The sequence below is a fragment of the Centropristis striata genome, chromosome 14 (genome assembly GCF_030273125.1).
Source record: "Centropristis striata isolate RG_2023a ecotype Rhode Island chromosome 14, C.striata_1.0, whole genome shotgun sequence".
Taxonomy (NCBI): domain Eukaryota; kingdom Metazoa; phylum Chordata; class Actinopteri; order Perciformes; family Serranidae; genus Centropristis; species Centropristis striata.
Window position 1 is genome coordinate 27,915,465 of NC_081530.1, and position 26,223 is coordinate 27,941,687.

Genomic DNA, 26,223 nt, shown 5'->3' on the forward strand with positions numbered 1-26,223 from the left:
AGCTAGAAATGTTGTATTTATTTACTCTGTTACATTTGTTTCACAGCTAAAGTAACTTTTCAGTTCTATATTTTATATTTGAAAAATGTTATCATCTTTTTAAATATATAAAACAACAGTATAATAGATTATACTACCCAGAAGTACAGCGAAAAAAAATTAAGATTTTTTTTTTACGTTGACAACTTTAACATGCTGCTTACATGTAAATGGTAATACATCTGTAAATATCCAAATAATTTAAGAAAAATATAACTCTCTAAATGGTATGAAATTATATTGAATTCAGAACTTTTACTTGCAATGAGGTATCTTTATATTATTGTATTGCTATTTCAACTTAAGGCAAAATGCTACAGGCAAAACAAAATGTCATTTTTTAAAATTTGTTAATGTACCAGTCAATTTTGCAATTTTTGGTTATTTTGCTTTCATAACATGTCATCTTTCAGACTAGTGGAAAGAAAATGTAAAAAAAAATAATTAAAAAAAGACATTTAAATGTCTATTTTGCTACACTTTTTCTGTTTGTGTATGTAGATTGCTCCTTAATTAACAAAATGTTAGTATTAGATCATTCATAATTTGCATATTTAAACATAAAATTTCAGAAAACTTACTGACTTAATGTAAAGTTTCATGTTGCTATTAGTGTTTTGTTTAACCTTAGTCTGTAGTCATGCAAAATGTATGGAGTTTAATACATATCTTCAATATGCTCTCAAAATAAGATATTTTTAGTTTTCTATTTCATTCCTCTCTACAATCTGAAGGTTGTTCATATATCATCATTGCCTGACTTATTTTTTAAAAAGATGGAAAAAGGTAAAAATAAAATAAAAATGTAAATGCACTGGCATTGGAAGTATTTTCTGAGTGATAAAAACATAAATCCAAAAATTGCCCGTGCAAATAATTTACTCTAATATGTCAACAAAATGAAGCAAGAATTTTAACAAAGAATTTAAACAAATGTTTAGATTTCTGTTCTGGAAGCACATCTTTAAAAAAAAAAAAAAAAATTATTACTGTTGATACATAATGCAGGTAATGACAGAGGAGTCAGCTCTGGTTGTAATTGGTGGTGTATGGGTGTGAGTGTGTGTGTGTGTGTGCGTGTGTGTGTGTGTGTGTGTATGTGTGTGTGTGTGTGTGTGTGTGTGTGCAGGCTGAAGCCTCGGTGTGACAGTGTTGCACATCTCTCCTGCAGAAAGAGTCTTTGCTGCTGCTCTGGCGTCCACACAGATGCGAGTGTTTCCTTCCTTCACTCAGACCCACCGGGTTCGTGTCAGGTCACGTCCCGGTGCTGTAATACCCCTCACTGCCGCGGCGAATGCGGCCAAAATGGACCTTTGTGGTAATTTCCCCCAAATCTCCGCAAGACCCCACAATCAAAACAAATCGACCACGCGTGCTTTTCCCGCAGCAATGACGTCACGTAAGCCCTCCCCTTTCCCCGCAAGTAAACAGAAAACACCGAGGGAAGCGTCCATGTCAGCCGCCATACGAGCGCTGGATGCGGGGAAATGTGCTGCGGGAGATGAGAGTGGACGTTAATTTAGAGTTCCCGGCGTGTGTTTTTTTTAGCAAACTTCGGGGTGATTTGGGGCCAGCTGACTAGCGCTGGAGCGATGAAGGGAGAGGCGGAAGTGAAGTCACTTGACAGACCGTCCATGTTATTATTGTTATTTTGGTAGCCCTGTGATGAGACGGGCTGGGGAGCCGTTGGTCTCCGAGACAACGACCGTTGACGTTACCGCAGGCCGCCCCGGACCGACACCACCCTCCTCACTGACCCGGAGACAGGAGCCTCGCTGACGGCTGGGGGTGGGGGGGGGAGGGTGTGTGAGGACCCAGCTCCAGCTCGGCTCCTACACTCCGGCCGAAAATAAAACGGCGACAAAAACAATAACGGCGAACGGCTCGACTGGTGTCTGTGCGGTTTGTAGCAGGGACGTGCCGCAGCAGACATGAACGGTATCACCAAGGGCCGGTTCGAGGTATGACACAGGGAGTGGACCAGCCACGGTGAAACTGTTTGTTTCTAGTAGACGTGGGAGTCGTGGTGGGCTTGTATAAGCAAAGTGTGTGTGTATGTACGTGTGTGTGTGCTTGTCTTTATATAGTTGTGAGGGCCAACCCTTGGCAGAACACCAACAGTGTGAGGACATTTGTAGTTGTGAGGACATTTTTTCCCGGTCCTCACAAAGAAAATGCTAGGATAGCCTCTAAAGGCCTTAATTAATTATCTGTATGAATTTCAGGGAAGGTCCTAACAGAGATGGTAAACCCTGAAATGTGTATGTTGGGCTAGGGGAAGTGGTGGTCCTCACAACTATATCAAGACGTGTGTGTGTGTGTGTGTGTGTGTGTGGTCGACCGTGCTCCTAATTTTACATGCAGTCAGGAGCCGAGGCGTTTTGTTGGTCAAGGGTAATCCAAAATCCTGTTATTGTCCTGCCGCACCAGTAGACAGCGACAACATGGAGCTCAGGACTGCGGGACAGGAGGGCTGTGGCTGAGGATAGTCAATATATCAGGGCCGAGGCTGGCTGGCACTGTCGCCTGAGGTTACAGGCTTTCAGGAGGGGCTGCAGATGGAGAGTAAATATTGTGAATAAAAGCAGTGTAACAGCATTCAATTAGTCATCACTCCTTGGGTTTGGCAGCCGCGACACCTCCTGTGATACCTGTTAATGACAGGTGCCACAGGAGGTTTAGGTGGCTTTGTGAGGGCACACTACAGATGGCCCTTTTGTTTTCCAGAATTATTGATGTTATAGCACATAACATCGGAGCTATGAATGATCGTGTGTCCTCCCACAACCTTTCCATCTCTCCATGGTAATTTTTTCAGGAAAGTGGTAAACACACACCCTTTTGTAGAGCTCAGTGCTCAACTGCAGTGGTGGAAGTATTCAGATCTTTTATTTAAAGGGACAGTTCACTCCCAAAACAAACATGTTTTTTCCCTCTTACCTTATGAATCTAGTTTGTTTTAGTATAAGTAGGGTTGGGCGATATGTATATGTCCAAAGTGAAACATCAAGATGAGTGATGATGTCGTTGTTGGGGTTGTCTTGACTAAACTGTGATGGCCTGGTAAAATTCAAAATTGATAGTCATTACATTAAAGTTCTAATTAGTTAGAAGTAATTTTCATGTTTTGTTTAGAGGTAACAGTCCTAGTGTTCACCTTCAGTTGTGCTAGCAAAATCAATCTGCACACTGTTGGTATATCAGAATTGTTACTTTTAAGCATGCAGTGAATGCCATTAGTGCCACCGCAAACCTGCACTCCAATGTTGGTGTCGATGGGGGTTGGGAGAAGGTTTTAAATCATGATGTCGGGCTCAATGGTTGAGGTTTGTCAGCCATCTGTAATGGACAATGACATCAACCATCAGTCCAACTCTAGGTTTAGGTTTCCATGTGTTGCAACAGCGGTCTTAGAGATGTCCGCTTTCATGTAGGAACTATGTTAGAAAGAAAGTAGTTAGTACATGAAACTGCTCACAACAAAGTCTGTAGATCATCTAGAGTAACCGGGTCATCATTTTTTGATGAACACATTGCTGTTGAGTTTTTGAAATGTATTGTTTTGATTATTTTAGCATTAAAAGCAGTCTGCCTCAGTCTGCCTGCATTATGAGTTATATTACTGTATGTTTTACTGGCGCATTGATGTGTGTGTAGCATTTTATGTTATGTTTAAGCAGGTTGAGGTATAACAGAATTGTATTATTTTATATGCTGTTAAGTAGTTTGATCTATAACAAAACATTATATTTTCAAAGATATTTATCTGCTTTGTACTTAAAACACTGATTTTCAAAGTGACCAGTAACAACAGCTCTCAGATAATAGTAGTAGTAGAACAATATTTGCCTGAAATGTCGTGAAGTATAATGTATGAATCCTCCAAACACTCATGTGAAGTTGCATACAATTTTACAGATTGCTTTGAAGTGCAGCTTCATTCACATGACTTCAATTCATGCCTGTTACCTGAAGAATAACAATAACCATTGTTTCACCGTGTCAGCGTCTTCATCAGAAAATGTGACTAGTTAAATCAGCTCCCGTCCAACTGGTTATAGGTCGGCTGAGCTGTTAGCATTGTTTATTGGAAAAAAATCATTCCCACATTGTTGGGATGCTTCAGGGTTTGACTTGATGGTACTTGACTTTCCCCCGTCAGGTGTTCAGCTTGCTTTAAGCCTGTGAGTAGTATGAATGCATGTGTCTACGTGTGTGAGTGAATGAGAACAGAAGGTGGTAGTGGCGCTGATGTGTGTTGCCATATCAGTGGTTTTCTCAACAGAGCCGTAAGCTTCTTACACGCAGATGAAAACCAGTGTGTGGTGGGAAACAAGCTGGTGTGGATATGTGTGTCAGAAGAGCAGTAGCATGGGAGGGTTGACTAATAGCCTAACACCTGAGATTATGCTTCAAAGTTGTGTTGTAGAACAGAAATTAAACATGTGCCCTTATTGAATTTCTTCATTGGTGCTTCAATGTGGCAACTCTTAACCTGAGCCATGCCAAGTTCAGACACCAGTTTTTCATATCCACTCAGTTGTACACTGTCTAGGAATAGGAGTATGACTGCAGAGAGGAACTCCCTGCTTGGGAATGCTGCTCTGCTGGCACAGGGAACCAGGGCACCAGAACGCTGAGGTGATAACTTTAATCAAGTATGCGTACCAGAGATGAACCCTGCTGTCATAATGTCAAAACTATGTCTGAGATCACACACCGAATCCTTTGCTCGTGCCAATTGACCTGCCAACCTCTTTACCAGGGTTTATGTTACACAACACTTTGACTTTCTGCCCATTGACATGCAAATACAATTTATATATAAAATAGGTTTCAGTTTATCTGTTTGTCTGCAAGATTATAAAAAACTACCCACCTGATTTTCATGAAACTTGGTGGAAGGGTGAAGCATGGGCCAGGGAAGAACTCATTACATTTTGGAGCAGAACCGAATCACGGGTGAATACACAAATTAGTTTTCACTAACGGTAGCATTGCAAAATAGGGCATTTGTGCTGCATTCGTGTGGTGTTGGAATAATCTGAAAATAACTTCCAGATTATATTTCATGGCTCAACTGATGCATAAAATCTCACACAAATACCAGTAACAGTTATCAAGGAGTTGTTTAAACACTGAGCAGTGGGACCATTTGAGGAGCATGTGAATGCACCACTGGCCTTGGTGGGTGTCTGCTGAGTGCCATTCTAGTTGATTAATGATTCAGTCTATAAATAATAGTGTAAGTTTTAGCAGTCCAAAAGCCAATCTCACAAATGTGAGAATTTGCTGCTTTTTCTTTTCTTATTGTATAGTAAACTGAATATTTTAGGTTTTAGACCGTTGGTGAAGCAAAGCGAGATCTATGATGAGCTTTAGGAAATAATTTTATGATGTTTTATCGACCAAACAATCAACTAGAAGGGTACTTGGAGAGCGCAGACCTCTGCTAAGGCATGTCCTTCTCAAATGTTCCAACTTGAGGAGGCGTTTGTGATCATTTTCCAACAAATTTTTCTGATTATTTTGACACCAGACTTAGTCAACATGAATGCCCTATCTCGCAATGATAATGAAAGTGAAAAGTAATTTGTGTTTCACCCCTATGCTTTGGATCTGCTCCAAAATGTAATGGGATCTTACTTGGCCCATGCTACACCCTTCTACAAAGTTTCATGAAAATCAGGCCGACAGTTTTTCCAAAATCCTGCTGACAGACAGACAAACCAAACCAAAACATTATCTTCTTGTAGGAGGTCATTAATCCAGAAAATAATCAGCAGATTAATTAAATAATTGTTATTGGCAGCTCTAATAGAAGCAGGTTTATACCAGCAAATATTTGGTATTTTTCCCTGGAAAAAATGACTCAAATCCTTGTTTCAGTAGTAATCTGTAAAGTCCGAATGTGGATCTGAATTAGAAGTAGATGGCATTATGCAATAAAAGTTATGTGTCTGTTTGCAAGTTTAAACCAAATCATAGAAATATTATTTTGCCACTGCCATCACTATAAAACTCACCAGGTTAGATTGTGTGGAACTACGTGTCTGTTGAAGGAAAAGGTCAAAGGTGAGTGATGTGTTACAGAGGTGGTTTGGAATTAAGTCTAAATTTAGTCCTAAATCCTAAGCCACCTCTGGCTTTAGAGAGACACTGAGTCAATATACAGAAGGCCTTGTCTATTCCTACCATCCAGTACACACAGTATTATACAATTAAGGTCAACATACTTTCAGTTTACTCAGTTGATACGGTTCTAAATATAACTGAAAGTCACATCGTAATGATAAAGGAAGCGTTTATTCAGGGATTTTGTTCAAACTTCATTAAGCAGAAGGCCCTCATGGGTAGATTGTGAAAATGAGTTATCCAATAAAGGAGGATGTGTGAACCAATGATGGAAAAAGGTTTTAAGTTAACTAGATCCTGGCACTATTATTGGATGTAGTTAATGAATAGGTTCAAATCTGTTTTAAAGCTCTTTGTCTGCTGTGTTGTTACCTAAAGATAGATGTTAAAAATCAATCCAGTTTAGTTAATCTTTTCATGGACCTTGACTGGACCAACTCCCTCTCTTTTGTCTTTTGGGCCTTGTTTCCTCTCAAATGGCCTTTACTTCCTCCCTCCCTCTTACTCCTCTTGTTGTATTCTGATTCTAATCATGACTTTTGTACATATTTTTGCCGTGGCTCCTGCACCATATCCTTTTTTGCCTGTGTCTCTCACTTCCTCCATCTTTCTCCCATCCTCCCTCTCCTTTACTTCTTTCTCTTTCGAGGAGCTTGCATCTGTCATGGAGACTGCTGGAGCCAAGACGTTTCCAGAATCAACCTTTGCTCCTCCTGTGCCTTTCCCCTCGCTCCCCTTTGTGTTTTCACATTTCAGTGTTTGTGTTTGCGTGTGAAACAGCAGGGAGTCCCCCCTCATTAGATACGGTTGCTGAGTCTTTGAGGATACAAGTGTATCACTGGCAGAATGTGTGTGTCTGCAGAGGCGCAGCGAATGTGGGCGTTTGACGTAATTTAAATTCATGGCTGAAAACAGCCCACCTGATCTAGAATGTTCTGACTCTGTTCTTCACACAGAGAAGTCTGACTTGAATCACCTGCAAGTGTGTGTATGTGTGTGTGTGTGTGTGTGTGTGTGTGTGTGTGTCCCACTCAGCAGATGGCCAGACATCCAGCGAGTAGACTAATTGAGATAAGCATGCCAACAAGCTGACCAGGCTAACAGAATTATAAGCTTGTAAGGAGAGGACGTGGAAAGCCAAATGTAGCTCTGACTTGTTTATTAGCAATGCTTAAGAAAGTAATTGCGTTTTTTTCTGCACTAGTAACTGGGAAGGTGTAAGGTTCTGTTTTTATTAAAGGCTAGGTTCCCGTTTTTTCAAGCCTGTCATAAACCATCACTCAGAGGCCCATACTCAAATTGAAAGTGTTCATAGCGGCTGCAAAGAAACCCCTTATCAGGCCTTATCAGCCTCTTTAGTAGCAAATTTTCCTGTTGTTTCTTTCTTGAGCTGCAGAAGACAGAGAGAGTAACAAAAACAGAGTTTCATACTAAAATTCTTGAACACACTCATTTCATTTTGCTAATTCAGACTACTGAAGTCTCATGTTATTGTACTGTCATTTCAACTTTGGATTTTTTTATACTAGGGTGTAACGGTATACAGAAGTCATGGTTAGGTTCATACCCCGGTTTAGGAGTCACGGTTCAGTGCGAGTTCAGTACAGTGGGGAAAAAAACAAATGCATCAGGTTCTTTTTTTTCATTTATTGAGCAGACAGTAGTGCAAGTGTCAAAGAAAAAAAAATCTGGCTGGGGACTGAGGTAGCATTTTGCCCACTGGCAACTTCAGTAAACTATTTTCAGTTCAGCTTATTAGACTAAAAACACACTTATCAAAACACAACAGGTCACAACAGGCTATAAAAGCATCTCATGATATGAAATTGAAAATCTCATCTCAAAACCTCATCTTAACGCGGAAGCAAATGGATTATATTCCCCCTTGTTGTGAGTTCTTAATGTACATATGGGAATATACGGCTGGTTTTTAAGACTTGAGGAAAAAAAGGTGAATTTGTCCTTTAAATACATTCTGCGTTGGTGAAACTTAATAATACATATATATTACGTATATATATGTATACTACCTTAAAAAGGCAGACAGCAGTAACCACAGAAACAGTGAAGTTGAGAAAAAAGGATCTGAACTTTCAAGGCTACTTAATTTTATCCTTGTATCGGCAAAAAAAGTAATTGTCAAATAGAACCAGATACTGTAGACTGTGTTTGGACACTTGTCTTTGTTATGATTGGATTTAGCTGCTGCTTTGTATGTTGTATAACAAACAATTGCTGAAATGTTGGCACATCAAAATATATTTTTCAGTTACAGGAATCAGGTCAGAAAACGAGAAATTAGCTTTACTTGCAGATAGCTGTGACTCCATTTCAGTCAATACATTTTAGATTTATTCTTTCTATGGCATAATATTCCTCATTTTATATAACTGTTGAAAAAAAGACAGATCCTGTTTTTTTCCACTCCATTCTAAACAAATATGTAGTTACAGCATTTGGACTTTGTTGGGCAGGAAATAGAGCAGTATTTCCTGTAGTGAAAAATACTCTTTTTATGTTTTTATCTGTATGTTTTCTTTTTGTCCCACTGCTGTTGACCACCTCAAATACACACACACACACACACTCACACACACACACACACACACACACACACACACACTTATTGTTCTTGTTTATCTTGTGTGTCTCTGCAGGTGTTCTCAAACAGCGATGAAGCCCCCATTAACAAGAAGCTCCCCAAAGAGCTTCTTCTTAGGTAAGGCTAATAATAAGAAACCTCCCCCCTCAGTACACACACACAAACACAACATGCACACTAAACTATAACGCAACATACCCTGGGACAAGGCCTGAGGTCAGGGTTACTCATTAGCTGGAGCAGCCTTGTACAGTTGTGTGTTGTGTGATGTATGTCGGTCACTAGTCTGAAATGAGTTTTTTTCCCCTATGTGACCTAGAGACTAATGTTTTGTCCCACAACAGCAGCTGCACATGGCCCATAAATCTGACATCACGGATGCACTCACACATGTTTATCCCCTCTGATTTATATTGTGTGTGTGTGTATGTATGTTGCACCTGCATGCAGCTCTGCAGACACATGATGTTGACAGTTTATTTCTGCTCTTGCATGTTTGTGTGTGTGAGTCTGTCTGTGTGTGAAACACTCCTGGGCCTATGCAAACTGTATGTCTGTGTACATGCGCTATAAATAGCTCGTCTTAGCTGGTGGGGAATTCCGCAGTGCTGTGCTCTTCTGCTGCTCCAGCTGTGCTCCACAGAGACTACCAGTACACCCATTACCGTCAGCACTGCTCTCACTGGTGGACAGAAAATCATGTACTCGCAGGCGCTCACGAGCTACAACACATGACCTACTGTCACATGTGTCATGTTGAGACACTTACACAACATCAGCTGTAAGGAAGACTCATTGTTATGGCAGTTAATCTTGTTTTTAAACCATGGAAAGTGGGTTGACTGGAGCCATCTCTTTTTGTATTTTTATAATTTTGTTATGCCCTGTCTCCATGGTCTGCAGGCAGCGACTTTAAGTTGTCCCAGGTGCATTTGTATGATGTTTATACATCTCTGTGTACTCATTTTGAACACAGTAATTGCATATGAGAGATTAGTTCAAACCACTTTTATAAAACTAGACATAAATCAAAGGTTTCCAGCCGGGGGATTCAAAAAAGCCTACAAAGGGTTGCAAGATAAATCTAAGGGGTTGTGAGATGATTAATGGGTCAGGAAAGAAGAAAAATAATACTCATTTTGTATGTTTTCTTCGAGATACTGGACACTATTACGTGTTAAGTATTAACACTTATTCAGAAGAAACAGGGCTACAATTTGTGTTCATTAGCAATTACTTTCCAGGTTAATTAATTACTTACTTTGTCAATAAAGTGACAGATTACAGCAAAAGGTTCCCACTATAAATTAATTAGCAGAGATTGTTTTTTAGTCCAAAAGAAGATATGCAGATATGTAGGGCTGCAAAAATAAGAAAAAAATGTCAATCAGTGTTTTTCCACAGCAAAGATTATGTCCTCAAATCTCTTGTTCTCAAACATATTCAGTTTACTGTTATAGAGAAGTATTGAAATTGGATAATATTAAATTTAAGAGGAGCTGGAATCAGATATTAACTTTTATTTTTCTTAAAATAATAACTCAAACTACTCAATTGTTGACAAAGTAGGTTAATATTTATTTATTATTATTAATCTATAACCTTTGCAGCTCTATAGATATGGCATCAAATCTTAATTATTGAGAAGCGACTGATCGGGTAGTTGTTATATCTCTGAAAATAAGCAATCTGAGAAGTTAAAGAGGAGAAACTGACTTATTTCTTTACTCTTAAGACTCAGACATATAGCGCCCTGTGAAGAAAAGTTGCAAGCAGACTCTGTTTCATTTTAATGGATCATCAGAAAATTAAAGGTTTGGAACCACTTCAGTATGTATTGGCAAGTACTTTGCCGTAGGAATATTTGCTAATTAGTCTGTTAATTTGTTTAATTGGCGTTCTCGTTAGCATTTCTGTTTATGTTTAATGTATCACTGTGAGCGAGCCCGAGTACCTGACTTGTTTTGGCATTCGCCTGCCTTTCAGGCGCTGCATTGTGAACAGCTGTTATCTAGGCCAGTGCAGCAAGGATATAAACTGTGAAAACTGTGCCCGTGATATAGAAGATCCTTGTCTGACAGACGAGCCTCGGAGAGTTCAGAGTGGTTCAGGGTCTTCTTACCCAGAAGCGCTGACTCAGCACCCTCAGCACCACCACCCAAATTCATTTCTGACTGGAGTTACTATGGCAACCAGTCCCAGACTCACGGTGAAGGCTGTGACTCTCTCTTATCTTGCCATGCTTGAAGGGCCAGGTGTACATTTTGTCAACAAATGGGACTATGCTCCATTAAAATCCCATTATGTACCATGTCAGGGAAAAATAGGCAGGATTTGACGGAGCAATCTAAGGCAACTAACTTTTTATGTTCTGTCTGTGTTCAGAGGCGGCATCAGAGCTTTCTCATGTGAATTAAGGTGAAAAGACAGGATGTTGTACCTCTAAATTTGGTTCTGTTATATCACCTGTTGTGAGAAAAAGTCTGTATTCAACAATATGTCTTCTCCTAAAACATCAGCGTTGTTCTCAACTCTATTTTATTACCTCTCGCAAAGAGGTTATGTTTTTTTATTTTTTTATGTTTTGATTGTTTTAGGGTTGGGCCACTGTCAGCCCAACAATTAGCTATTGGCTGATGTAGTCACGCAGATGTATTTGAACAAAATAAATGTACAAAATGTCCTTATTAAATAGAAAAATACAAACATACGCATTATGAGTTTCTCTCTCTTATCAAACTAAGACAAGTTGAATTGCCTTCTTAACTCACATTTCATTTTAACTCAACAGACACAAAATAAGAGTCACTAAAGCCATCTTGGTTAGTCTTTTCACTGTTCCAATAATCACTACCTCTAGTTTGGTTAGAATAAATCATTTATTCACCAACAGAAACTTGACTGTCTCGCTCTGCTAATTGGTCATAGCCAATATGTTTGTCCAATCACCCATCATAAGTTTATTTGTCTGTTTATCAGCAGGATTACAGAAAAACGTGAAGCCTGATGTTCATGAAACTTGGTGAAAGGGTGTAGCAAAGGCCAAGGAAGAACCCACTTCATTTTTGAGCAGCTTGGTCCTGGTGGATGTCTGCCAGTGCCCTTCTAGTTAACAAGTACAAATGTCAAACGGGTTAATAAGACTCAAAACAGGCCTCACTAAATCAGACTGACTGATGGCTTCCCTGTGAGTATGATTAACTGGTTTCTTCTGTGGTCAGTAAAAGGCCTCTCTCTCGCTCATAATGGAAAGTCAGATTGTGTTTGATTAAAACGGACAGTCAATCAATGATCAGCGTCACACCCATTAACCAGTTATTAGAAGGGAGATCGATAAGAGCCTGCTTGATTGGTCAGCTTCTCCGGTGGCCTAAAGTCACTCAAGGACTGTGTGTGTGTGTGTTCGATTTGTGAGTGTGTGTGTCTTTGCGTTGCTTTGTCGATTGTATGCATGAACCCCCTGATACAAGACTCCGGTATAGATTATAGGGACATGTCCCAACATGCCCTGGCCCAACGCACATCAAAACACACAGCCTTTGTCTGGGTCTATATGAAGGAAACAATGGCCAGCTCCTGTTTCCTAGGGTTAAAAGGACATTCAGACCCCAGCTGCACTCAAAGCTTTGGCACCATGACAATTCTCTGAATACCTCACATTTTCTATACGTTGGCCCTTTAAGGCACTGCCATGAGCAGTAACCGTTTAATCACTGCAAACTAAGACAAGGTGCTTTGTGTCACGTATGTGTGTCGTTCTGTATATATATGTATGTATGTTTGTCTGTCTGTCCCATGCTGTCTGTGGCCTTGCCTGTCTGAGTGCCAGAGATTACTCATTGGCAGATTAATGGATTGAGCTGACCCAGTAGCCTGCTGCATGCAGCCCTTTGTGGCTGACCGCCCCACAGCTCAAACACTGCCTGTCTGTGGGGCTCTCCTGCTACCAACCAAACACCACAGGGGATTGTTCCTTTTTTTTCTACAGACACACCAAAATCACATATTAAATCACACTGAAGGAAAGAGACTAAAATGTAAAGTATAGTCAGAAACTGTGATCTGAGAGTGATCGTGACATGTTGTTTTTTGTCTCTGTTTCTAGAATATTCTCCTATCTAGATGTGGTTACACTATGTAGGTGTGCCCAAGTATCCAAGGTAAGCACTTCCCTTTCTACACCTCCAGTCCGCCCACTGTGGACTAACACACTCATTGTTTTAAAAGACCAGGTTGGTGTAATTCTAAAGTAGGGGATGGTTAAATTAAAACCAGTTTACCAGTTTGGAATTCTCTAGAAATGTCTATAATATAGTGCCATCTGCTGGTTGTGTGTAAGTGGACCACAGTTAAGCCATAGTGCACTGCAGCTGAAAGCCGTTTATGAATGAGCTATCTGTGAATAATAACAAGAGCTTGGCACGTGGACTGTGAATGCAGAGCTGTGAAAGCTTCTCTTACGACAGCTCAAACGCATTTCTATTAGGAGAATAAAAATGTCTCTGTATCTGTGACAAAGCACTAAGGACAGGTGTTTGATCTTGGGGTAGTTTATCTCTTATGTGCTGAGTTTAACGCATGTGTTCTGTGTACCTATATTTCCAATTAAATCTCCTATTTGTGCATTTAAAAAACCCCTGAAAATATCATGAAATATCTCAAAAAAAGTTTTATACATGGCTGAGGTGGAGATGTTGGTGAATTGATTAAAGCAAAATGTTACAAACAGATTTAGTGAATAAATAATGACTTACATGAAACATGTGACTTCTTCTGCTTTGCTGAAGAGATTAAAAATAGCGGCAGATTAAATAAGTCCTCATCGCTGCACATAGATCGGTTGTCACCTTTCTCACATGAATACATGAAACAAATAAAAATGTCATATTTCCATCAAGTTTTCAGCATAGTTTTTTCTGCATTTAGGTTTGACAGGTGGACTTCTAATTACTTCATCATATTACGCCCTCTTCTTCTGTAATGATGCAATGTTTTTTTATGGTCGGGGAATTGGCGCTACCTACTGCATGTGACAACTAATCGCATAGCGATAGTGGATGGAGACAAGCATTAATCTGCATTTTCTTCTACCAAAATTTTGTTAAAATCTTTCAGCCAACTATTTTCACTTGTTGGTCACTTGTTTTAACTATAAAGTATCACATAACACTGAAAATTCCCTATTGTAATTTCCTAGAGCCCAAGGTGACGTTCTCAAGTTTGGGTTGGTATAAAAATATATTAACCGGTTTAACATTTAGACAAACACCGGACCAGACCGGTATGTGGGCCTAGTTATAGTACACACAGAGCCAAACCCAAAGAGGCCGACCAACTATTAATTTCTCCCTCATATTATGATAACAGAGTCTCAATTCACCCCCCACCCACCACCACCGCCGCCTCTGTCTGACCCACATGTCTGTCTCTGTCCACAACCTGTCTGTCACCCTCTCAGGCGTGGAATGTGCTGGCCCTCGACGGGAGTAACTGGCAGAAGATTGACTTGTTCAACTTCCAGACGGACATAGAGGTGAGAGTTTATGAGAGACAATAAAAGAATAGTGACAGGGCAGAACAGTATTTGTGTGTGTGTGTTTGTTTGTTTGTTTGTTTGTTTGTTTGTGTGTGTGTGTGTGTGTGTGTGTGTGTGTGTGTGTGTCTGTGTGTGTCTGTGTGTGCGCGCTTGTCTATATGTGCTGCACGTGTGTGTGCTTGTTGAGTAGCATTATCCAGCCCAGGGCTTAACTCTGGGTCGACAGGCTTTGGTGTCGACTGTGACGTCACAGCTGATCCACTGTCCCGAGGCCCAAGTCATATCACTCTCTCTCTCTCTCTCTCTCTCTCTCTCTCCTTATCTATCTGTCCATCTCTCTCTTTTTCTCACTGTCTCTCAGGGGCGGGTGGTGGAGAACATTTCGAAGCGTTGTGGAGGCTTCCTGAGGCAGCTGAGCCTCAGGGGCTGCCTGAGCGTGGGAGATGCCTCCATGAAGTGAGAATGTCATTTTCACTCTGGCACACACTCCTGTGTGACAAGTGTCTCTGTTTTGACTTTTACCTTCTCCCATTGGTTTAAGTTCTTGTTGATTATGTTCATGTGTGATGTGTGATTATTAAGCGACTTGGGTCTCTTCAATCCCAGGGGGTTCTGCTAGAAACTCGTTTAATCTCACTTTACTGTGTACACACGAAAAAAATCACACAAACAAAAGAACAGTGGGGGTTTAATTTTTTTTTTTTTTTTTACATGAATCTGCCGCATCTCTTGATCAGTTCGTTTACATGGTTTCACTTGCATTTCTTTAAAGAAGCACAAGCTGTTCTTTGGAGAGTAAATGTACAGTAGCTGTACAACAACCTCCCAAGGGCCTGTAGATGACTCTGTTAATTGGCTCCTGAGAAACTCCCAGCATCTGACTTCTTATTTATTCAATGAAGCGACTCGTGAGTAATTCCCCTTCTCCCTCTCTGCTGTTTGACTGTTTCCCAGGACATTTGCTCAGAACTGCAGAAACATCGAAGTGTTGAACCTGAACGGCTGCACCAAGATCACAGATAGCACCTGTCTCAGCCTCAGCAAGTTTTGCTACAAACTCAAACAGCTAGATCTCACCTCCTGTGTGTCCATCAGCAACCACTCCCTCAAAGCCCTCAGGTAGCACCTGCACACATGCTTATGTCCAAACCCACATAACACAAGCCCTATTATTCCTTACAGAAAATTGTTCTCAATTCCTCGTCAAGCCCTCACACACACTGTTGTAATATAATATTAAATGAGACATACCTCTATTTGGTTCACATGTCCTGTGCTTTTCGTCTTTTTCTTCATCGTGTGCGGATGCTCAGCGATGGCTGCAGAATGCTGGAGATGTTGAACCTGTCATGGTGTGACCAGATCACTCGTGATGGCATTGAGGCTCTGGCGAGAGGCTGCACTGGTTTACGAGCACTGTTCCTCAGAGGCTGCACACAGGTACAGCTGTTTCTTCTTTACACTGACTTTAAACGCCTTCTTTAAAGGAACTTAAATTCATTTTAACCATTTCCAGAATGCTTTCATACCATGTTGAAATGCATTTTTTAAAGTATATCTTTATTAGTAATTATGTTTCACAACTTATTCACATATACAACATTTTCTCTTTTTTTTTGTTTTAACATTTAACCCCCCCCCCCCCCCCTCTTGAATGAACCCCCCCAAAGTTGAACATTCAACACAGCAGTCAGTCAGTCGCATGGCACAAGCATGGTAGAGTATCATATGACATTAGTAATGACAATAATAAGTAATAATATAAAATGGAGGAAGAAGTATACATTTAAATAATTAAAAAATGATATAGAAAATAAAATAAGACACAAAATAGAGCAAAACAGACAGCAAAACCTCTCCTTTAACTTTCAATTGTTATTCCTTGGTCTGGGAAGCACCTTCAAAAATATGTTATATATTCTAGGTCCAACACAATTGAGAAATGGGGTCCATATATGATAAAATAAACCAATTTTCCCTCTGGAGCAGTGTGTCAAATATTCCATGGGTAAGAGGTCAAATATTACTTTATGCCAATCTAAAACTGTAGGTGGCTTATTTGAAATCCAGTTCAGCAATACAGTTTTACGTGCAGCATATGTTAAGACATTCCACAATTTTTGACAATGGGATGATTTTATTTGTGGGTTTGGTAATCCCAACAACAGACACACTGGGTGCAGATCCAAGTCCTTATTAAAAACCAAATCTAATTTCAGAGCCACTGCTACCCAGAAATCCTGGATATGCACACACGTCCATACAGTTTGTATAAAGCTACCAACTTCCTTATTACACTTCGTACACAGAGCTGAGGAAATGCATTTTTTGAAATATTTTTTTTATGTAACACAAATATCATAACAGGCAAAAATAAAATCATAAAAGTCCATAGATAAGGCTCTTCTTTTCACGAAAAGTACCAAGATGTCTAAATCTTATCTTAAGGACCAAATAGTTTTGAAGCTTTATTCATAACATTCAAATTCTACCTCACCATTTAAATGCTGCACAGCTATTTTTGCATGTTTTTTTCATTATGTCTAGACTCAATATTTCTGTACAGTTGCAGATAAAGATTAGGCTTCATTGATATCATTAGTATTTTACTGTTTGTTGAATGAGATTCCAGTGGTGGCTGAGTAGGATTTTTTCCAGCAGCGTGTAATCCAAACATTTCTAATAGCCCTTCTTTATTCAAAATAAATAAATGGCATAATTTCCAGAATTCACAAAATATTTTCATCTTCAACAAAATATTCAGCATCAAAAGCGTTTTCTCTCCTTTTTGCTGCATACAAAGGGAGGCAAGAATGTATAACTAGGTATTAATGAGTTATATTCTTTAAACATAGTTGATTTAATAACAGAAAAGACTGAATCATATGAGAATTGTTTTTACTTTTTTAGGGTTATGACATCAATTTCTTGTTCATTTTAATGCCTGGTACAACTAAAGGTACATTTGTTTGGACAAATATAATGATAACAAAAAAATAGCTCATAAGAGTTTAATTTAAGAGCTGATTTCCATGGTTTTCTTGATAATAACCAAAATCATTATACATTTTTTCTATGACTGTATCTTCCCATGCATCAAGGCGTTGATGTAATAGCTGCTGCCAAAAGACAAGAGTTGTTCACTAGTTTACTGTAAACAGGGTCCTGGTGGTAAAGACAGCACACACTGAAAAATAAATAAATAAAGACAAATGGTAAAACTGCAGAAAACTTAAAACAGATACCTACATAATCAGAGTATTTTAAGATAAAAACAATAACTATATACATCACACAGCAAACTTCTTTCCCACTGCAGAAAAATTAAAGCAGGCCTCACTGAAGAGAATTGCCCTTTTCCCTACTTACTGTTCCCAATGCAGTATATTTTTCCATCCCGTGGTATTTTTTAACTTAATCTTATTGGTTGGTTTTTTGTTGATGTAGTGGTTTGTGTCAGGCTGGCATTTTCTTTTTCTACTGCCTCTGTTAAGCCAATATTTTTTTTCAGGCTGTGTACTCAGTTGTTGTCTTTTTTTCTCTTTGTAACCAAAGTCGAATGAATCATCTTTTTGGAATTGATTTAACTCATTGGAAAAAAGAGGGCTTAACTGAGGAAAGGACATATTTATAAATGATTGATCAATCATAATAAAACTGTTCATTGTTTTATTTTAACCCAGCTGGAAGATGGAGCATTGAAACACCTAATGAAACACTGCCCAGAGCTTACCACCATCAACATGCAGTCTTGCACAGTAAGATTTGGTTGTGGGATGGGGGGGAGCCTGATAGTAATTCATGAGGGATGCTTCTGTATGCCTTTTTGTTTTGGTAACTTGTCCTGTGCGTCTGTTGCCTCCAGCAGATTACGGATGAAGGCCTGGTCAGTCTGTGCCGAGGATGCCACAAGCTGCAGATCCTTTGTGTGTCTGGCTGCAGTAACATCACTGATGCCTCCCTCACTGCAATGGGACTCAACTGTCCCAGACTCAAGTGAGAAAAAACACACCTGTGAACAGCTTGCTTCATTATCCACAAAATATCCTTCTCAGGCAGTGTAACTATGGTCATTTCCATAAAAGGGACTAGAATTAACATAGGTATTTGTCATTTTAGCTGCCTGAAAATGCCACAAAAAATACCCTTGTCCTTATTAGAAATAACATATTACCTGAGAGTACAATAAGACCAATTTACCATTTTATGGTCAAAGATAATTTACTTTATCAGACTCCAAATACAATACTTAATGTGAAAATGACCGTTCCTCTCAGTTATCTTGTGCTCTATATGCACAGTCGCCCCTAAAAGTTGGAATAACTTTGTTTTCAGACACAATCCTCAGCTAATTGTGGTTTAATTTTCTTTGTGATGTTTTTGGAAGAGATTGATTAATGCAGTTATGAGAAGACATACACTTTATCTGTCAAGTCACACACACACACACACACACACATTATTTATTTATTTATATTATTTTATTTATTCTTGCAAACGATGGCCAAAGGGGAAGGAACCAGATATATTTTCATCTGGAAAAGGAATAATGTTTGTTTATTTTACCACACAATTCTTTCCATCAAACTGTAAAGCAAACATGTCAAGTAACAAGTAAAAGTGTAATCTTTTCAACTTCCTTTTTTCTGCTTTACTATAATTTACTATTATTATTGTTAATGGCAATCATAATAATAATACAGTTTCTTTATTTGTGATCCAATTTGTGAAAGTGTAAAAGAAAAGTAAAGTAATTAAAGAGATGGTATAGTCGAGAAGTATTGTAATTAGTATTACCATTTCAAATTTTAGTTATCATTAAAACCATGTTTGATAACAGTACTTGAAAAAACTCACAGTAAATACTAAACAGCATCAACGAAACTAACAGCTTCTCACACTCAGGCACATAGATGCAGCATGTATTGTGAGTTTGTGTTGTATCAACGAAAACATAGTGAAAAGCAGCAACAGAGCTCTGGAGATTTTTCAGCCTTTTAATCTGAAGTGTGTGTAATTGAGTAATGAGGGAGGCTTATCCTCATCTACAGCGTCACAGACACTCGAGCAAGCATTTCAAAGCTTTTTTATATGTTTACATAAGGTATTGGCTGTGTTATTATTTGAATGTTTATGCAAACCAAAAGTACTCATTTTATTTATGCTTGAATTATTTAAGTGTGTGTATCAGTACTTTTTGAACAATTTCAGGACATTTGGTAACGCTTTATATTAAGGTCCTTGTAATAACCATTAATTAACAAGTAATAAGGCCCTTGTAAGTCCTTACAAGATGCTTATTAACATTATTGTGTGTTTATAAGCTTATATAAGTGTTAATAATGGCATTACAAACACCCATGACCCACGCATTATGTCTTTGCCATGCCTTTATTAATCTTATTTTGTTTGCTTATTGATATTAAAATATACTTTATTGCTCATCTATTATAAGTTAACTATAAGTTAACTATGCTTTTTGCAACTACCGGATCTAAAGCGAGAACAATGCCTTATTACTTGTTAATTAATGGTTATTAAGGACCTTATTATAAAGCGTTACCGGACATTTTTATGACACCATGATAATGGTGACCATTTTGGTCACTATAATAGTGACATGAAAGTTTCATACAGTTTCATCTCTACCTCCAGAAGCCTTTAAAAGTAGCTGTGTGTGTCTTTGTGTTCTCAGGATCCTTGAAGCTGCACGATGCTCCCATGTTACAGACGCTGGGTTCACTGTGCTGGCCAGGGTGAGTTTCATTTGGTTTCTTTGTCCACTTCACCTCGATATCTCTGAGTTGAATTAAATTATTTCTGTTTTCCTTCACAGAATTGTCATGAGCTTGAAAAAATGGACTTAGAAGAATGTATTTTGGTAAGGCAACTTGTGCTTTCCTTTTTACCTCTAACATCACTCTCATGGTATTCATCTGTGTTGAATCTGGAATTACTCTTGGCTTTGATCGATTTGTCGGGGTAGAGATTAGATTGTAGGAAAAAGACAGATGTGATTGTGTGCAGGGCAGGGTGAGCAGTCCAGTGACTCCAGTATTTAAATTGATTCTGACAGAAAGCAGAGAGGGAGACAGAGAAGACGTGGCACAAGGAGAAAGTTTCAGTGTAGGCACAAACATACTGTGTCTTATCAGTTCGTTAATGAAGCTTGTCCTCCTCTCAGGTGACAGATAACACCCTGGTTCAGCTGTCTATCCACTGCCCTCGCCTGCAAGCACTGGTAAACATTTACACCTACAGTTCTGATTCAGTGCCAAGTTCTGCTGCTTTAGCCTGTGTGCATGCTTGTGGAGCTTTAACCCTTTATCAGGTGATATTTGGTAACTTCAGGTAATATTTCAAGAAAAAAGTTGCAAATTTACTAGATTAAAGTGGCAAATCTACAAGAAAAAAAGTTGCAGATTTAAGAGATTTAAAGTGGGGGAAAAAGCCACTTTTTTCTCCCGGATTCACCATTTTAAATCTCATAAATCTGCACATTTTTTTCTCGTAGATTTGCCACTTTAATCTCGTAAACTTTTTTCTCAAAATATTTTCGTATGGTTTTTTTTAAACATTCTGGCTGTATGTAATATCCTCCAATATTCTCTAGGGTTGAAATTTGGAATTTGCAAGTATTTCAATGAGTGCCCTATTAAGGGTTAAAGTGGTGAATCTGTGCAAAAAAAGTTGCTTCTTTCCCAACTTTTTTCTCGTAAATCTGCAACTTTTTTCGCACAGATTCGCCACTTTAAATCTCTTAAATCTGCGACTTTTTTTTCTTGCAGATTTGCCACTTTAATCTAGTAAATTTGCAACTTTTTTCTCGAAATATTACCTGAAGTTACCAAATATAGTTCTTAGCCTGATAAAGGGTTAATCCATCTATCTCTGTGTCTTCAACCTCGTTTGCTGTGTCCCGGACAGTCCCTGTCCCACTGCGAGCTGATCACAGACGATGGCATCAGAGCTCTGAGCAGCAGCACCTGTGGCCAAGAGCGCCTCACTGTGGTGGAGCTGGACAACTGCCCCCTCATCACTGACGTGACCCTGGAGCACCTGAAGAGCTGCCATCGTCTGGAGCGCATTGAGCTTTACGACTGTCAGCAGGTCACCCGGGCCGGCATCAAACGCATCCGGGTCAGTGGGAATCACAAGCACATAAAAGCTGCTTTTCTTTCTTTCAAAATTATTTTTATTGGATTTTCCTTGGATGCATAATTATATCAGCTGTCAGAGCACACATCAGTTTATCCAGTACATCCATAGACTAGGCAAGTACAAAATAAATGAAAACACCAAAGTTATATAGTCAAAATATACAAAAACAAAACAAATAGAAAAAAAAATAGATGAATGAAGATAACCATATAAGAGAAAATTATAAAATAAAAAATAGAATAATAAATAAATACATAATAATAATAATAATAATAATAAAATGGAATAAAAGGAAGATAAGACACAAGGTTTATCACTCTAAATGAAGCCCATCAAGTTGCTTTACAAATCCAATAAAGTCATCCCATGTCTTGTGAAAGTTCTGTAGAGCACCATTAACAGTAAACCTGATTCTTTTCTAGTTTAAGATTGCACATAATACTCCTGATGAGATGTGTGTATGTGGGTGGAGCAGTATTCTTCCAGTTCAACAAAATCATATAAATATATAAAATAAAAGCTGTTTTTCACATAGAATCTGCTCTCGTTGGGGAATGGATTATTGACTTCTTAAAATCACTCCTCCGCTCAGTTATTCTCCCCTTGTTATATCTAAAAAACATTCACTGTAGTTCATGCTTGATTTAAGGAAAAAAATCAACATCATTCACTTTCCTGCAGAGTTAGATGAGAAAATCAATACCAATCTCACTCAGTCGTGTTAATCTCCTCATCTAACTCTCAACAAAAGCGCAATTTAGTGTATTTCCCAAAACATCAAACTATTCATTTGTAACAGTTGATTGAACACAGAAGAGAATCCTGATGAGCCTTTCTGCATCTTTTTGTCTTTTATACCTTTATACTTTGTATTCAGCTGTGAAATAAAACTAAGTACATTTACTCATGTACTATGACTAAGTACAGATTTGAGGTATTACTAATTTACTTCAGTCTTTTTTAATGTTACTTTATAATTCTACTCCAATTCATTTCAGAGGGAAATATTGTATTTAAATATTATTCAAATCCTTTAATTCATCTGTGCTACTTTTATAGCTTCTGTGCTTCTAGTTGGACATAACAAACATTGTGGAGGTGTAACTCAATAGATGAATCCATAAGGAAAATAATCATTAGTTCCATTTTTATACAAAACAGTATAGAATGAGCTCCACTGTACCAACAGCAAGATCCCACTTTTTCAACAATGCATGAGTGACTATACTATTCACGTATAATCATAATAATATTAATATTTATAATAGTATAATAGTCACAGTATAGGTTTTTTGCACTACTTTTACTTGTAATACTTTAAATACATTCTCCTGATTATACTTGATTGCTTTTCCTTAAGAAACATTTTTAGTGCAGCGTTTTGTATCTGACTACTAGCGCCCAGAATATTTGACATTATTAAACATTACACGTACAATGCATTACATTGTCAACCTTTTCTATAAATAAATAATGTATAGAATAAAACAGTCAATTGCTGACCATTTAAAAAGGATAAAATAAAAATAAAATAAATAAGTACTATATGTTCAGTGACACTCAGTTGCTGGACATTTAGAAAATATTCATGGAAATAAAATAAATAGCTAGACACCATTTCTAAATCACCCCAATCATTATTTTCTGCATTATATGTTCTGTAAAAAAAACGTGGTAACGCTTTATAATAAGGTCCTTAATAACCATTAATTAACAAGTAATAAGGCATTGTTCTCGCTTTAGATCCGGTAGTTGCAAAAAGCATAGTTAACTTATAGTTAACTTATAATAGATGAGCAATAAAGTATATTTTAATATCAATAAGCAAACAAAATAAGATTAATAAAGGCATGGCAAAGACATAATGGGTGTTTTGTAATGCCATTATTAACACTTATATAAGCTTATAAACACACTATAATGTTAATAAGCATCTTGTAAGGACTTACAAGGGCCTTATTACTTGTTAATTAATTTTATTACAAGGACCTTAATATAAAGCGTCACCAAATATTTTGTATATCAAAAACATATTACCAATAAAAATGGATATGTCTGTGATAGGTTAATATCTGATAAATTGGTCAGGCACTACTTCATACTTTTTTTTTTTATAATTCAAAGTTTTTATTATCTTTTCATTTTTACAACATACAAACGAACATCAAACAAACCAGACATGATGGAGGTCATAAAAAAAATAAAATAATAATAATAATAATTATAATACAATAATAATAGTAAATAAATAAAATACAAAATCTGAAAATATATTAACTAAAAACAAGACAGGCAAGTGAGCAGGCAAGGCAGGCAAATCAACAAATCTCACTACTTCATACTTGTATTAACACAGCGCTTTCCTTCACAGGCCCACCTTCCAGAGATCAAGGTCCACGCCTACTTTGCCCCAGTGACACCCCCTCCCTCTGTACATGGAGGTGGCCAGCGTCTGTGCCGCTGCTGCATCATCCTCTGACAGTGGAGGGCCAGGGGGGGCCACCTCTGTCTACAGGTCCTGCTGCTCTGATATGGGCTGAAATGGGATGGGGGATGGGGGGAGGACTGGGGTAGGTGTAGGGGAGAGGAGGGGCTGGACCCACTCACTGCTCCTGATCACTGATCAATACATAGACTGATCGCCACTGATCAGTTGAACCTGCCCCTCCTCTCTCCTCGTGCTCACCAATTAGGATTGCAGCAGCCCCCCGGGGGTTAGGGTGTGGAGGGGTGGGTGAAAAAGAACAAGGATGGAGGGACTTTTCTCTTGTGATCTCATTCTCTCTTTCTCACTGTAAAGACGATATCAGGCTCTACGCTCCATCCTGCTCCTCACACCACCGACTCCCCACCTGTGGGCGTGGAGGACTGCATCCGGACAGCTCGAGATGGGGACTACAATGCATCATGTTCAAACAAAAAAAAAATGACGATGTTGTCATGTTGGCCAACAGTTTGCTCCCCTTGGAGTATCATCTCAACCACATGACACCTCTATGTGACCATCCTGTGATTCATTCTGCTTTGACCAATAAACACGCAGGTGGAGGGAGAGGAGAGCTGGGTTGTGGGAATTGCAGATCCTCTGGATTAAAAAAAAAACAAAAAAACAGTGAAGCTTTTGCACAGCCAGCTTAACTCTCTAATGTGGAAGAGTTGAGAAAAAAGTACAGAATGGGACATGTGACATATTTGTGCATCTGAGAAACTTTTGTTGAGATTTAGATTATGTTTGTACAGAGAATGTTTTGCAATGGGAAAAAAAGAATTACACTTATGGCAATTCACTCTAAATCGGGGTAGGCCAACAACAGTTTTATTTTCTTTTTTTTTCAGTGCTTATTGTAATTGTCCATGCCTGTCTATCCAGAGAGGGAGATATGTTTGTCATTCTTTTTGAAATGGAAAAGAAGCAACTGTTGCTGTTTAACAAAAAAAGGACCTATGATTCAGACCCTTAAATCGTTATGTTGACTCTGTATGCTGCTGGGATGAGTTGCCTCTCCTGTGTACTGCGTGGTTATGTTGGCTCGTAGGCCCTGATCCAATCCTGTCAGTAACCCTGTGCACTAGCTCCTACTTGACCACTTAAGCATTTGTTTACAGCCTGGATTAGGTTAGCACCACAGACAAACTTGTTTACATCAGTAGGTCTCCAGTCTCCCCACTATTCAGAGTGAGTTTAGTAACACTGGTAAAATGGCAGTAAACCCACTGTTTTTAACTGGACTGTGAAGTCAATTATTTAAATTTGTTGCTGTGTGTATTTGGATATCAATCAGGGCTAACGTTGGTGCAGCTTTGCTTCAGATGAAACAGAAATTTGCTTAAAGCTGAGATGAGAATGTGAGCAAAGGCACCTCAATGATTTGACAATCACATGAATTTATGTATTTGAAATTTTATTTAGTGTAGTTTCGTGCAATTGGCTATTTGCTGATGACGTAGGATATATAATAATTGTCTTTATTCAATATATTCCGCTCACTAAATGCCCCAAGCAGCATGTGAAAAAATAATTTAAAATAGCATTTGACACAGGTCTGGTGAGATTTGCCAGCAAGATATATAAAATTGATCAGCAACAAATTCATCCAATCCTAAAAAAACCTGTGTGATAACAAGGATTTGATATGCAGTGATTGAAAAGCCCAGAAACCAACAGTTTATTTCACTTCTACAGACACTCCTTCTGATCAACATGATCTGTCCTGCCATGCAGAGGAACTCATGTACGGGGCATGAAATATCACTACTCAAAGCACTGAAAATACAACAAAACAGAAGCAGCTCACAATTTTTGCGCTGACCAAGAGACTGGCAAGTGCTGTGTAGCGCCAAGTGCTCAAAGACTGGGGAGATTGGCAGGACAGTGGACAGGACTGAAACACTGAGAGCAGACAGAAAGACGAAGAAAGACTCAGATGGATACATAGCTGACTTGACTGGCTGTGATACTAATGCCCTCTCTTTGACAGCTGTTTTAACAATTTTATGTTTAAGAAAATAAAGAAATAAATGAAAAAAATAAACAAATGAATAAATAAAAGTGACTAATAGTAAATGTGCTTTGTCTCTCCAGTGTGAGATTTTGTCTCCCAGTTATCTAAAGCGGTGATTCTTAAAGTGGTATCCAGGGCCCTCGAGGGGTCCGTGGGCTGAGGCACGCTAGCAGGTAGTCCCTGAAGAGTTTTCAGATGAAACTCATGAATACCGATATATGAATGTAAGGTTTGTTAGAGCCTGCATT

The 26,223-nt window shown here is 38.6% G+C and overlaps 1 protein-coding gene across 3 annotated transcripts; it reads left to right on the forward strand.

The window, feature by feature from the left end:
- Positions 1–1,477: 1,477 nt before the first annotated feature.
- fbxl2 (F-box and leucine-rich repeat protein 2) lies at positions 1,478–26,041 on the forward strand. Of its 3 annotated transcripts, none has more exons than XM_059349618.1 (15): positions 1,478–2,000; positions 8,832–8,893; positions 12,882–12,936; positions 14,235–14,309; positions 14,674–14,768; positions 15,267–15,431; positions 15,626–15,752; positions 17,996–18,070; positions 18,181–18,308; positions 20,008–20,068; positions 20,149–20,193; positions 20,497–20,553; positions 21,240–21,452; positions 23,845–23,914; positions 23,989–26,041. In XM_059349618.1, the coding sequence occupies exons 1-15, from the start codon at positions 1,971–1,973 to the stop codon at positions 24,045–24,047; spliced, it is 1,317 nt and encodes a 438-aa protein (XP_059205601.1). In that variant the 5' UTR covers positions 1,478–1,970; the 3' UTR covers positions 24,048–26,041. The 3 variants fall into 3 exon arrangements, with proteins under 3 accessions (XP_059205601.1, XP_059205600.1, XP_059205602.1); XM_059349617.1 differs by having other exon boundaries at positions 1,480–2,000; positions 23,845–23,915; positions 23,978–26,041; XM_059349619.1 differs by having other exon boundaries at positions 1,480–2,000; positions 23,845–26,041.
- Positions 26,042–26,223: the final 182 nt, after the last annotated feature.

What these genes read in the sequence shown, in the direction of transcription:
- fbxl2 (XM_059349617.1), top strand. Translation starts at nt 1,971, where the DNA reads ATGAACGGTATCACCAAGGGCCGGTTCGAG. An exon ending in TCACCAAGGGCCGGTTCGAG is followed by an intron (nt 2,001 to 8,831) that starts GTATGACACAGG and finishes GTGTCTCTGCAG; the next exon opens with GTGTTCTCAAACAGCGATGA. An exon ending in ACTTAGAAGAATGTATTTTG is followed by an intron (nt 20,194 to 20,496) that starts GTAAGGCAACTT and finishes TCCTCCTCTCAG; the next exon opens with GTGACAGATAACACCCTGGT.